The sequence below is a fragment of the Phytophthora infestans genome, genomic scaffold (assembly GCF_000142945.1).
Source record: "Phytophthora infestans T30-4 supercont1.21 genomic scaffold, whole genome shotgun sequence".
Classification (NCBI taxonomy): domain Eukaryota; phylum Oomycota; class Peronosporomycetes; order Peronosporales; family Peronosporaceae; genus Phytophthora; species Phytophthora infestans.
The window spans coordinates 1048508-1062706 of record NW_003303738.1 but is presented as its reverse complement, the minus strand read 5'-3'; the positions used below and the strand labels follow the sequence as shown (position 1 = coordinate 1062706).

Here is a 14199-nt window from a genome sequence, read left to right as displayed (position 1 = left end):
TCACCGATAATTTGTCGTCACTTCCGTCTCCAAGATCCGGGGCCCCGTCCTCGTCTAGTGGGTACCCGAGCGTGAATGACGTAGTATCAGGTAGATCATCAAAGAATTGTGATTCAGCAGCAATCTCCTCCGTGTCCTCTTCGACGTCGGTACTCATCATTTTGCTTCGTCTGTAGTTTTAGACAGAATTTTGGATCTGTGTTAGAGCAGGCACTGCTTTGGTCGATAGCGTGAAGCTATCAACCAGCTCATTGCAGGTGCGAGATGGATTTACGTCCTTTGCCATTAGCCCACGGATAGCCGCCTTCATCTCAAGAGAGATTTGCGGACGCAGGCCAGAAGCGTTGACGGCAAAGTGGTCATCGTGCTGACAAAGGTGTCTCTGTTTCATTCTCTCGCAGGTCAATTTCTTCAGCTTAAACTTGCACGTGATAAGTGCGCTCAGACGTGCAGCAGTAGATACGGTAGCGTATATGATGCTGATCGAGGTTGCAACTACACACAGTACAATGTTTGAGCTGATTTGCAATCACACCCATAGGCGGCAGGGCGTCCAGTGTTTCGATTGGTGCACACCACGTATACTGTCTGTAAAGCGCCAATTGTAGGGGGTCATGGTGGTGATCTTGACTTGGCTATTATTTCTGGTTTCTAAAACTGAGCTCGAGACGCTGAGCCAGCACGAGTCGTCACAGCCACTAAAACAGACCAGGGGAGCGAAAATGATTGGCCATTTTTCCTAGGGGTGGACTTACAGTCAAAATCACAAGACTGTAGGACAAATCTCGTGCTGATTGGTCAGACGTTAGCTGGGCAGTGGATACATTAGCATCACGATACAGAATAAAGTCTTTTTGGCTCACAAATAAACCCTCTCGCAAATCTGCTACAAAAGTTAAAAATTAAATCGCATTGGTGAGTCACCAATGCGATTAATGAAAAACTTTAGTCGCAGATTTGGGACTAATGGTGAGGTTTGACTGACATCGTGATGACATTAGCTCAAATGAAGAGTGGGAGCACTCGGGAGGGCCGCAAAAAAAAAAATGAAATGGATGGTACTGTACGCTGTTGTTGGCTTGCTTGTTGGCTTTCTATATGTGTACCGTTTAGAAAGTACACTTGGTTTAGCGGCCCCACGATAGGATTACCCTTTTCTAGGAATTACATGCAGGCGCTGATACTACAGTACTGTACTTGAAGTGTCCTGTCATATTATCAAAACATTATTTTTAAAATAATACCTTATATTCACTGAAAGCAGTGATGGGAACTTACGGTTTTAAAAGCAAAACAATTTGTCAAATCTTAGCAAATTCCTCTGAAATATGAAATCTCCTCGAAAAAATGTGTCTTTACGTCTCTTCTATTATTAAAACTGTCCTGTAATTAATTTGTAAGCAAATTATCTTGCTATACGATTTAATCAATATTACACGTACCTTCCTCGCTTTAAAAGCTTGTTAATATGCCCTTACAAAAATGAGGAGGTAATATTAGGCGAAGTTTTGGTATTTAGCGGTGAGCACTTATATCGTGAATGGGCGTTTGTTCTAGGGATGCAGCCCAAGTTTGCTCTTATGAAAACATACCGGTATACTGGTTTGTCGCTGTGCTTTTATATTAAAGTACCGGTATTTTAGAGCTTCTGATTCATAAGTATGAAGCAGAGCGCGCTGTTGAACTTGACAAGATAAAACCTTTTCTCTTGCAACGCTTTGATGTTCCGAGTTGCCACATGGTTTCGACGACTTCAGTTGAAGTGCACTTTCTATCATCGACAAAAAGGACGCGCACTGTACCTGTAGCTCATGAGGACATGCAGATCAGATCTCCAAGCTCTGTCTCTCGACCCCGTGCCATCTTCCAGTCGATTCGCAAGCTCGTTCCAGTCACTTTTTAAAAGCTACCGACTGGTAACTGTTTGCACATATAAGCCGCTTTCGGCGGTAAAAGATGGATATGCTCAGAACCGCGTGTGTAGGATGCGAAATGCAACCAAGGAAACGTATGTAAAGACACTCTAAATTATACTGTTTACTGTACATCGCGTTGGTCGATGCGCCATGCGAGATCCCTCTGACGTGAATTACCGGTATTTGTACCGGTACTTTAGAAAAACATACAGAACCGAACAGTAGACTCTATATTGAAGAGACGGCGTCGTGCAAACGTTTATCGCAGTGAAAGCTACTGTACGCGACAGGCGGTTGAGCTTTGAGCTTATAAATTATAAGCTCAAAGCTCAACCGACCGGGTATTATAAGTTATAATACCCGGTAACTGAAACCTGTCAGCTCCGTGTCTGACATAATGTTACAAGTATCTCACATTACGATCGATTTTATCTGGTCTGCCGCCATCGATCTCCTATCGGCGTGCTGTGCTCTTGCAGTTGAATGCTGTGCTTTTCTCCGCCTCCAGCTGTGCTGCATCAACTCATCACTACGTTGACCCTATCTTTACATTACCGCTCCACATGGCGGATACGACCGCAGTCGTATCATACGACTGCCAAACAATACTTTGCACCTATCGTTGTCCAACATGGAATCCAAGCAGCTCGGAGCATGTTTTTCAAGACGCATTAATCGATCCGCTGCCAGCAAACTGTTCGTCACGAGTGCATGTCGGTCGTAGGTTGGCTGACGGGGCTCAACGCTCACACTACATGTACAAGGGAAGGCATCCGATTCGCTTCAGGGTTCCCCTCTACTGTAGAGCCCTTAGACTGGTCATCCAAGCGCTCGACACATTCATCTCTTTCAATATTGCTGAGTGAGGATGCATCGTATTAATCCTGAAATTGGTCCGGTGTGGATCGCGCGAAGATTCGAAAATAAAACCCCGTACCGGTACGTACCTTGCAGGTGGTTTGCTGAAGTTCTACTGGTTGGGTAGCACTGTTCTCATTATCGGCTGATGAGTGCCGAAACTCATGACACAGACTTCATCGAGCACTATTAGCTTCGATTACTATCCTTATGTTGTTGATGTCCAGATTAGCTTTCTGTACAGCTTTCGCAATTATTTTGTGTATCTTGATCAAATTTTGAGCTAGCAATTATTGATACGCTTATAAGCTTACGACATGTTTCCCACAGCTTTTCTCGTGTTCTTAGAGGGTATGTTTGGTCAAAAATTCTCAGTATTGTACAGTATACGTACAGTACAACTTCTGTGCTTAAGACCACAAGGTTCCGTACACCTTTCGTAATACGATCAGATGCCGCCAGTCAACGTGTCGTTGATTCTGTTCTCTGCCTGGTTTGTTGGACTTGCGTTTACCGGTAATGACAGGTGGTGAGAGCACAGCATGCTCAAATCTGTAGGGAGAGATCCCATGTGGACTCCAGACAAGAGTCCAGCAAAGGTGACACCCAAAGCAGATCCCGTGATTGACACGACCTAATTGATTGTGTGAGAGTAAGACTTGACTCGTTCTTAACGCTTAGTAGGTTGGGTTCCGCTTCTCTTAATCTGGATGTGCAAGGAAGCCCTAGACCACTGAAGACACAACCTCGGACAGCAAGAGCTTCGATCAGCTTCGTCTCTCACTTTTTATTTTGCTCCTTTCCCAGTCAAGTCGCCTGAACAGCTTCGGACAACAAACAGGTTTTTGAAAAATGGTTCTCGGAAAATCTTCGCTCGCAGCTATCGCGGCTTCGACCATGCTCGTCTCTACAGCTAAGGGCCACGGCTACATGACGGCGCCTAAAGTGGAGTTTACCTTTAACGGTGATAACACGCAGTACATGGCTACGATCGATGCTAGCAAGTCTGGCTTCAGCGGTATCTTCGGCGGGTCGCCGACGGACAACACAGCTAACTTTAACAAGGGCTTTGCCGCCAGCAAGTACAAATCACTGAAGGAGTTTATGAACGACAATATGGTCCTCGTGAATGAGGATTTCACCAAGGAATGCGGCTACACCAATCCGGACGCCACCCCGCAACCTTTGCCCAAGACGTATGTCGAGTGGAGCCACGGCGCCGGTGAGGGATTCACATTATCCCACGAAGGCCCGTGCGAGGTCTACTGTGACGAAACGCGTGTGTTCCAGGACGACAACTGCCCCAAGAACTTCCCTGCTGCTCCAGCGAAGTTGCCCTTCGACCACGACGCATGTCTGGGCTCCTCGCAGCTGTCGATCTATTGGATCGCGTTGCACTCACCCTCTTGGCAGGTGTACATCAACTGTGCTCCTCTAGAGAAGACTACCTCTACTGGAGCCAAGTCCAAGTTCGCTGTCGGCGGCGGTGGCTCTAGCACTACGCCCTCCACTGGGTCTTCGTCGACCGCGCAGGCTACTGACGACTCGTCACAGACCACCGATGCTTCCTCGTCGACCGAGCAAACTACCGACGCACCCTCAACCCCAACTACGGACGCCCCAGCTGACACTGAGGCTCCATCTACGCCCGAGTCTCCTGCTACCGAAGCTCCTTCAACACCCGAATCACCTGCTACCGAAGCTCCTGCAGCACCTGAGTCGCCTGCTACTGAGGCGCCTGCCCCCACTGAAGCCCCTGCTACAGACGCTCCAGCCGGTACCACTGGCGCCAGTCAGACTAGTGACGACACGAGCAAGTGCACGGTCCGTCGCCGTCGTCACCTTCGCAACTAGACGCAATTATAGATCCTTGCCGTTCTTGTGTGAAACATACTTGTAGTCTTCAGTGCGAAGACATATAAAACAATCAGGTTTTGTTAGAGTCTGTCCCGAGACCATGTTAATAAATGGATGGGAAGTTCTTTAATAAACCCATTGCAACAAACAGAATATCACGTGGAAGCTAAGCTGTAGTGATGGAAACGTTAAAAGTGTACGACTCAACGAGATAACACAAGAATCGCTCCAGATTTACGTTACGACCGGCAAAACTTTTGATTAGTCACGTCGACGGCGCACAGTGCACTTGGTCGTGTCGGTGCTGGAAGCTGTCGTTGTGGTGGTCGATGGAGTCGTAGACGCAGTAGGTGTGGTAGTACTCGGCGCAGTGGTGGCTTCATTCGAAGTGGACGCCGAGTTGGACGTCGCGTAGTTGTTCTGGAAATCCAGCGAGCTCGAGTTCGAGGCGACTGAAGAGCCGGCCGTCGATGACGCTGACGTTGTAGTGCCGGACACACCGTACTTGGAGGTTGCACCGGTGGACGTGGTGCTCTCGAGCGGTGCACAGTTCACATACACTTGCCAGGTTGACGAGTGCAGTGCCATCCAATAGTTGAGCACGCTGCTGCCCAGACACGCGTCGTGGTCGTACGGTAGTTTGGCTGGAGCGGTGGTGTAGTCGGCAGCACAGTCGTTGCCCTGGAAGACACGCACATCATCGCACCAGATCTCGCACGGACCTTCATGGGAAGCGGTGAAGCCCTCCGAGCAGTGTTGGCAGTCGGGGACTAATCGTTTTGACCAAAATTGGGTTTTAACAAGGGTTTTCGGCCAATCGGCCATTAATAAAGGCCACGGCCATTGGATTATATGATTATAGAGGTTTACGCTGGTTATAAAGCTTGGTAGGTTTCGCTTTACACTACGATTTAGCAAAGAAAAATGATATTTTAATAACATCGGTTGGAACCCTTATATGCCAGCTTGGCACGCTGGAGAATGCATAACGCCGTCCATGTATGTCACCACTACCGCGTGGGACTGATGCGCGTGCTTGACAGGGACGAGCTCGAGCTGCGTAATCTTCGGCGCCTCACGCAACCACGCACGGACGCGAGCAGCTTCAGCGTATGGTTCGACTTCTTCACTGCAATAATTGCTCTCGTCGAAGTTGTAGTTCTCTAACGAACGCATACTTGCACGAACGGTCGGTCTACAGCGGTGTTTTTGTCCAGGCTACATGGTCGACACAGGAGGGCTTATTAGCAGCTGAAGCTTGCCCAGGTGAAGGTCGGCCTGGTTGGACGAGATCCAGACGCATTTGAGGCGCTTCAGACGTCTTCTGTCGCCTCCAGCGTAGCGATACGTCTGGTTAAAGCTGAGTTCTCTACAGTCCAACATCATCCCAGTCCACTGCTCGTCGTCCTTTCTTGTCGGTAGTCTTCGGTGTAGATGCATGCCTGTGACGTTGCAATACTTGGACGGGATCGCGCAGTTAGGGCTCTTCGTCGGACAGGAATGCACGGAGAAAGACGGCGTGTAGTTTAGCTTTCAGCCTCGCTAAAGTGTGAGACACTGCTTCTGCTCACAGGTGTCGTGTCCTAGCAGCACGTGACGCGCTTGAGCGCCGAAACTTTGCATCCACTCTGCGTGGGTGACGCAGCACGTCGAGACTTCCGAGAAAAAAACACCACTTCCGCTTGGACTTGATCCTGTCTCAATGTATCTGCTAAAGCCAACAAGCGCGTCCATGTGCGCAGTAGGCACTGATAACAGCACATAATCACTCAATTACACCTTCTCATAGGGCAGCTTCACGTCCTTGCTCGTCGTTTGATGGTGGCGTGGAGTCGAGGGACTCTGGTGTAACGTCCAAATCATTTTCCTTTGGGTAGCCAACGCTAGTACATATATTGATAACAGTACAGATACAGCCTTAATATTATTATAAGATTTACTAAATACTACGAAGTATATCACACAGGAAATAGAGATTGTTTGTTGTACAGTACTGATAATCTTGACGATCCCGGTGATCTCGCGGATGCGAAGGAGACCCTGGAACTGTGGGAAGAGGTTCTTGACGAGATATTTCAAGACGATGAGATCAGTATTGAATACGCTCGCTCAAAAGAAAATGTTGACGAGGTGAAGATGAGCGAGCTCGAATCCATACCGCATCCAGTCAGAATTCCGTTCCTAAACGAAAACCAGGGCGACTTTCCTCGTGAGAATACCATTCACGGGATTCGAGCCGTAAAAGTGACATTAGCAGATCTTTTTGCTGAGTAGTAGAGTTGAATATTCCTTTACGTACGTACCATTACAGCTTCTTCGACGTTCATCAGCGCTACATCCAGCTCCAAAGTCTCACAACAGCCGTCGTCATCTCCATCACAGCGAATATGTCACGAACAAAACGAGCGGCGGTCTTCATTTGCATTCGTCTAGATCAGAAATAGCTTCTTGTGTACTTGCCGGCCTTGGCAGCCGAGAATTGACGATGTGGGCGCTCTCCGCACAAGTTTTACTTAGTAGTAAGCAGACCTTCCACGCTCAAGGGGCCCCGGCCGTGAATGCGGCCAGTACTGATACCAACCTCAGCGACAAGACCGAAGCGGTAGCCGCCAGCAAAGCGAGGGCTGGTGTTGTGGAGCACGCACGCGCTGTCGACCATCAGCTGGAATGGCTCGGCAGCAGTGGCGTCCGTTGCACTCTGTGTGGCCACTGCTGTACTGGTTGATGTGAGCAACGACAGCACTAACACTGTTGACCATCTCGATTGTAAGGTCCGTGGAGCCGAGCTCTGTAGACATCGTGTCTGTAGAGCGCGACTAGACAGTAGCAACGCTCAACTTGGCAACGTAGGGGTGATGTGCAGGTTGGCACCAGCCTCTCCAAGCTTTATTAGGATCTCCTCGTCCTACCCTTTGCTTGCCAGCTTGGTCCGTCATGGCGTCAACAACGAGCTCAATGGCCTTCTTCACATCATCTGCACTGGGGATGTACGTACGTAGCAATCTAAGACGTAGATTGGGTCCATTTCAGTGTACTCACCTCTAGGGATCTGTGTATTGGTAGCAACAGCAACACTTGAGCGTCTCTAGCATGGTCGGGCCCTTCTCTCCGTCGTCCAAGACCGCTGCTGTTGGCAGTGTGAGCTCTCCTAATGAAGTGAGCGTGGGGTCACTGGAATGTAACGAGACGATTACGTTGCTATCCTGTTCCAGTTCGGCGGGATTTAGCGCAACAACATCGTCTTCGGGCTCCTACAGTGGCTGTTGAGGAGGCTACGCTGCGTGCTGGATCGCTAGCGAACGCAATGGCAAAATGTGCACGCTGGACGCGTATCCGTTTGCTTCAGAGAACGGCAATATGGCAAGCTACTTGACGAATTCCTGCCCAGAATTTGAAGTTGGTGTGACCGGTTACGAACCCGTTCGTGAAGATCCTGGCGCGGTTGAGAATGCCGTGCGCAATCAATGTCGACCTTCATGTACAGCGATCGACTGCTTTCCAGTACTACTCAGGTGGCGTGCTTACGGGCGCGAGCTGCAGTAAGACCTCGGGACTTGGAGTGGGTTTGGTGAGAGGGAAGATAGCATTTTGTATTGGCGCATTAAGAAGCAGTGGGGATACTGCATTGGGTGAAGATGGTTACATTCGTGTCCAGCGCAGCTTCTCCGGAGACAGCAAGATGCATGCTGTACGCGACCTGGTCTACCTTTGACGTCTCGGCAGCCCTACTTCGTCTCCGACACCAATACATCCGCTCCTCCCTTTACCTCCACCCCCTTCGTCACAACTGTAACGCCTTGGGCTCCCCCGGTCACGACAGTGGCGCCTTCAACTAGCCCGGGCATAGACATACCTTCAACAGCAGAAACCGGTGTGAAACACACCCCCCTTTGTAGATGGAGCTCAGAGGCCAATTCCGCAAGTGCGGCATTGGGCTCTGAGCTCCATCATCACAAAGGGTGGCGTTGATCAAACGACAAGCGCCACATCAGGTTCGATCGCGCAAATGAGGCGGTGAACACGGACGCAGCCGATGACTCACTCGATTCGACGGAGACACCTGCAGCAACTGCGATTGTCCAAGTGTTGCTGGTGATGCGTTCTACACCGCAACAAGCACGGGCAACTGGGGATATGCTTCCGATACTAGAGATTTTCATGATGGATTAACCATGCCATACTTGAAGCTGCTGGTAACGACCGCAGCATTCACCCCCTGCGAGATATTAATAGCCGACTGCCCAGCCTCAATCTTGGCGCCCAAAACGCTACGTCTGACGCTCGACTTCGACGATCTTGATGCTGTTATTCTCGGGACAGGAGACCGAGATGACCTTGCCGCCAGGTTGGCTGGGTGGCTCCCTCCACTTCTGTATGAGCAGTCTCGCGGCCTACCAACACAGCGAGCGAGTCGTGAAGACGGTACCGTCCGGCGAGGCACCGACGTAGTCGTTCTCTTTGTCCATTGGGGCGACGACCAGCTCTAGCAGCTTGGGTGTCATGCCACAATACACTGGCGTTGTAAGTGCGGCTGGCGTTAAGCCGTTTGGGGCGCTGTGATTTATTAATATTCGATATGAATTAACGTATCGCACTTAGTGCTCTGGACATTTAAATCGTAGGGTTGAAACGAGTTATTTAATCCTTTCGACATGGCTTTAGGCCAATAGACAGGCCCGGTTATTGGCCTGCGGCCAAAACCCATGGCCTTTGCCAACACTGCTCCAAGTCGGAATGCGCCCACTCCACGTACGTGGCCGGAAGAGGCTGGGCCGTGTCATCGGGGTCGCACGAGCCGCAGGAAAGCGTAGCGTCGGACACCGATAGCGTGGCCTTTTCATTGATGAATTCCTTGAGGGACGAGTAGCTGGTGGACTCGAACGCCTTCGTGAACGCAGCCGTGTTGTCGGACGGAGCCCCGTTGAAGGTCCCGCTCAGCCTCGAAGCTGTGGCCTCAATCGTGGCGATAAACTGCGTCGGGTCGTTCGTAGTAAGAAATTTCACTGCCGGATCGGCTGAGTATTCTAGTAGCGGATACTGCTATTTCCGGGAGCATAAGGATTCACAAACGTGCCTTCATGCGATTGAGCAGAGCATGAGATCAACCAACACATGCAATCGTGGATAAAGCTGCTCAAGATAGATGTAGGTAGTGCTAACTAGACGGAGAGCGAAGCCGCTCACTCTGCTTCTTCCTCCGCACCGATAAAGTCGCTGCATATTGCGTCCTCGAGCGATTCCTCCCGACTCACCCTCAGCGAATCCACGCTCGTCATCAAGGCAGATGTTCTCAACTACGCCTTGCAAACGGGGGCGGGAGTGAATACTGCAGCCGTTAAGGCAACGGAGCTCGTTGAACAACAAAACACAGTAATCTCTCTATGCAGTCGCCGTCGCTCTGGGCTGTCCAAGGAGGTCACGGAGTCATTGACGTTTCCTTCAATGGTGACGAAAGTGTCCCCCTCATTCGGCCATCAACCCTGCAACTAGTTCGAGTTCGCCGGCAGCACATTGTTGATTTCAAAACGGCGGCTCGTACAAAACGCCCTACCGATCTATACACAGACCATGTGCCTGCTCGGTCAGAAAGGGGAAAACGACCCCGTGTGACCACCTCCCCAACCACCACCGAAGCGCTAGGTATCCCTGGCTCACATGATACGGAAAGTGACGAGGATAGTGCAGCCTCGGTGCTGTCAAGCTCTTCTGTAGATGAGAATGCTCGAGAGGTGCAGCACTTGCACCGCCCTCTGTCTAAAAGGCGTCGCATTGAGCAACAAGATTTCAACTCGGATACAAGTAGCAGCTCTGACAATGAAGATATCAGCAGATCGCGGACGGGGAACCGTGGAGTAACCTTTCATCCTGCGCCGACGGATCGACGTGTTCACTCAGCAATCGTGCGGCAACGCCATACAGCGTACGCCTTTAGATTTGGTGTCGGGCTCTCAATCATGCACTTCCGTCGTGCCCGTACGTTTGATGCGGTCCTCACGACGGAGAATGGAGTGAACATGTGGGATTTCTCTTCGCGAAACTGTTTGTCAGCACCGTCTCGGGCTGCGAGTCTTACGGATCTTATCGGTGCCATCTCATGCTTTTACAAGTTCGCTAAACTATTCTACAACAAGGCCACTCGGAAATTTATCGGCGCCGCACGAGACTTTGTCATTTTGTACGCTGACACAGCCTTAGATGACGCTACCATGGTTCGTATTCTCACGCACTGGATCAACGCCAAGTTTAGCAGGTTTCGGAACCGATTGGTCACGAAACCCCTGCGTTCTGCACTCCGTATTCACAAGGAATTCAGCCGCAATGACGAGGCACTAGCAGCCCTGAAAGAGACCCTTCCATCCTTGAAACTCGCCCCACCGGCGGGCGGGTCCCATCGCTCAGGCTCTGGCGACGTCAGCTCACGGGCACCCAAGACTTCGGACCATCGCCACTATAGCAAGACGAAAATCCCTTCTAGCGTCATAGCCGCACTGTTGAAGAACGACGACGGCCGACAACTGTGCATGTGATACATCTCAAAGGTTGGTTGCACCATGACCGAGTGCGCTCGTGCGCTTTTCAAGCCTACCGCATTAACAGACGAAGCCAAAGCGCTCATCACTCAGCGCTGGCAAGGTCTAGCGGACGAGTTCAAAGACTTATGAAGTACACCACGGCGGACAGACTCCGTCTTGATGGACATTCACAAACCGACTTATCAAGACATAGAGCAGGCTTGCTACGACCGATCCATCAACACTCTCCACAGGACGCACCAAGTAAATGCGGTAGCAGTTGTTGATCATTGGAAAACCCGAGCCAACGAAGTGGGAGTGAATCTGCCCAGCGTGGACCCGTCCATTGTGGACGATATTGACTATAGTCAGGTGAAATTTTGGCCCGAGCTCGCCAACCAAGGAGAATTATCTCTTCCTGACACAGTTCGAATATACAGGGGACAAACAAGCGACGATACCAGGCCCAACAAAGAATTGTACGAATTGCCTCCGCCAGCGCATCCCGAGATGTATCAACATGCCACCAATGGAACGCCATTGTCCGTCATGGCGTTATCCCAAAATGGAGTCCAACCAAGCCGCGACTACAAAGCACGCGACCAGCAAACCACAACAGCATTAGCGGTCACGGCTACAACATTCGTCGTCATCTTCGCAAGGGCCAACTGGAAGGCAGGTACCTGATCATGGATGCGAACCTTCTCGAGCGGTGGCCTGAAATTTTCATCAGCCCGCTTGCAGTAGTAAAAAACCGGGTGGTGTCAACGCTGACATACGCCTCATCAATGACTACTCATTCCCGTCGGATGCATCGGTAAACGATTACACAGATCCGAGTGAACATCCTCCGATCTCGTACAATCCACCGAAAGCTATCGCACGGCGAATTCATCAACTCAAACAGTTGAATCCAGCTACATCCGTATTGCTCATGCTTAGTGACGTGGCGGGTGCCTTTCGACACGTCCCAATCCATGCAGACGCAGTACACATGTTTACGAAGATCTTCTCGTGATTGATCTATCCTGTGGGTTTGAGTGGTGCGGTTCCCCATCATATTACTCATTGGCTGGGAAGCTTATTAACTATTCGTACGAGTTTGGAAACCAACTCACACAACAGTTCTCCGGTAGCGTATGGTGCGACGACCACACCTGCGTTGAGCTTGACGAAGGTAACCGTTGTTTTGATGCGAATATTGCGCTTCGGCGAGCCATGGCGAGTGTTTTGGGGCCCACTGCAATCAACGAACTTAAATTTACATCGTGGTCCACTGTCGTAAAAGCCCTTGGCCTTCTCTGGGATACAGAATCTGGTTGTGTGTCAATACCAGCGGACAAGATTAACAAGGCCGTTCAGCGTATCTCGAATCTGCTTGGAGCTCGATCGATCACTAAGACAGCAGTTCTAAAAACTATCGGAAGTCTTCGTCATGTTGCGAGCTGCTCTCGCCCAGCTCGCGCGTTTTTCAGCGACTTCAGTTTACTGCAAATTCGCTGCCAAAATTCGGCCAACGGCAACTGCCCGCAGATGCTCGAGACGATCTGCACTGGTTTCTTGCTGTTCTCCAGAACCCTGTCAAGTTCAATTCGATACCAGTAGCTCAGTTTGCAGATCTATCCGAACCAGCAGTTCATGTTTTCATGGATGCTAGTGAACAAGGCCTTTGTGCGTTAGAACCAAATTTTAAGCGCTACATTCGTCAACGGTTTTCACACGAAGAATCCAAGACGCTATCAATCAACGTGAGGGAATTACGCAGTGCGGTTCTCGCTGTTCTACATTGGGGACCGCATTGGCACAGTCCAACCTGTACGTCTCCACTTCATGTCCAATTTCACATTGATAACACATCCGCTGTTACGTGGGCAAACAAACGAGCCAGCAAGCATCCAACTGCTCAGCTGTACAATCAACTACTATCACTCGCCGAGTTCCAGTACAACCTTGTGTGTACGTCAACACACATTCCAGGGAAACTAAATGTCATGGCTGACGCTGGATCCCGGGCATGGAGTAGCAATGATCAGGCAGCAAAGTTATGGACCAATTTTTCTGCGCCGTGGTTACAGGATCACATCGAGCCTCCTTTCGACGATCTCTCAGCCGTATGGGATCGCTGCTACTCCGACACTCCCTGGCAAGCTCTACCCATTCCAAATATCTCGCGCATTGGCGTCAATGGTGCAGATTCGCGCACAAAATGGGGTGGTCACGTTGGCTGAACGAAAAGAACTCATCTCGTCGACTAGGCTACTTCGCCACGGTCTCCTGGGCCCATGGGGCGAATCGCTATCAGCGAGGCAACCAGCTGGGCACTATCAACCTCAAACTGGCCAGCGTTAAATGGTTCCATCGACGATACAAGGACCTGACACTGCCAGCAACACCTCGTTTGGCTATGCTACTGCAGGGTATTAAGCGTCTTTCATCCCCCAAACGGAAGAAGCAACCTCTCACCATGCCATTTCTGCGCCTTCTTCGCCGTCGTCTCGACTTCTCGAAACCACGACAGCGGCTTCTGTGGGGGAGCATATTGATCGGCTTCTTCATGCTTAGAAGATCCGAATATTTGATGATCGACCACACAAGACACTTCTACTGTCTCAAGAACAGCAACGCATTCTTCTCCGACAAAGATGGTCAAGAAGTTGGGTACACACGAGCTACATCAGTAACAATTGGGCTCGAGGGCGCCAAAAACGACCAGCATGGTCGAGGAGCGTGGCAGACAATGCATGCGTCCGGAGATGCAGAAGTATGCCCGATCCGAGGTCTGTACCATATTCAAAAAGTACGGCAAGAACTTAATCTTCAGCATGAGCCGCACCTCTGCGGAAATCTAAGTGCGGGAACGGTGTCAAGAGCTTTGAAGCGGACAGCAAGACGTGCTGGAGTATCAGCTAAAGACTACGCCAGTCACTCCATTCGTATCGGTGGTGCCACAGCTTTAGTGGCTGGAGGAGCTGACAGACTATCGATTAAACTCCTTGGGCGATGGGCTTCCAACTGCTTCGAAGAATACCCAAGACAATCCGCGCAGGCATCACTGG

General features: G+C 50.4%; 3 protein-coding genes across 3 annotated transcripts; 1 reads left to right on the top strand and 2 right to left on the bottom strand.

Moving 5' to 3' along the window:
• Positions 1–3582: 3582 nt before the first annotated feature.
• Positions 3583–4656, top strand: PITG_11936 (uncharacterized protein; the record flags this gene model as incomplete). Its single annotated transcript, XM_002901354.1, has 1 exon — positions 3583–4656. One exon carries the CDS (start codon positions 3627–3629, stop codon positions 4626–4628), a length of 1002 nt encoding a protein of 333 aa, XP_002901400.1.
• A 236-nt stretch (positions 4657–4892) lies between these two features.
• PITG_11935 (uncharacterized protein) lies at positions 4893–8562 on the bottom strand (the record flags this gene model as incomplete). Its single annotated transcript, XM_002901353.1, has 8 exons — positions 4893–5312; positions 5640–5849; positions 6411–6473; positions 6935–6963; positions 7161–7329; positions 7541–7634; positions 7707–7834; positions 8485–8562. 8 exons carry the CDS (start codon positions 8560–8562, stop codon positions 4893–4895), a joined length of 1191 nt encoding a protein of 396 aa, XP_002901399.1.
• A 337-nt stretch (positions 8563–8899) lies between these two features.
• On the bottom strand, positions 8900–9711 carry PITG_11934 (uncharacterized protein; the record flags this gene model as incomplete). Its single annotated transcript, XM_002901352.1, has 4 exons — positions 8900–8981; positions 9027–9185; positions 9385–9646; positions 9702–9711. 4 exons carry the CDS (start codon positions 9709–9711, stop codon positions 8900–8902), a joined length of 513 nt encoding a protein of 170 aa, XP_002901398.1.
• Between the last annotated feature and the right edge of the window lie 4488 nt (positions 9712–14199).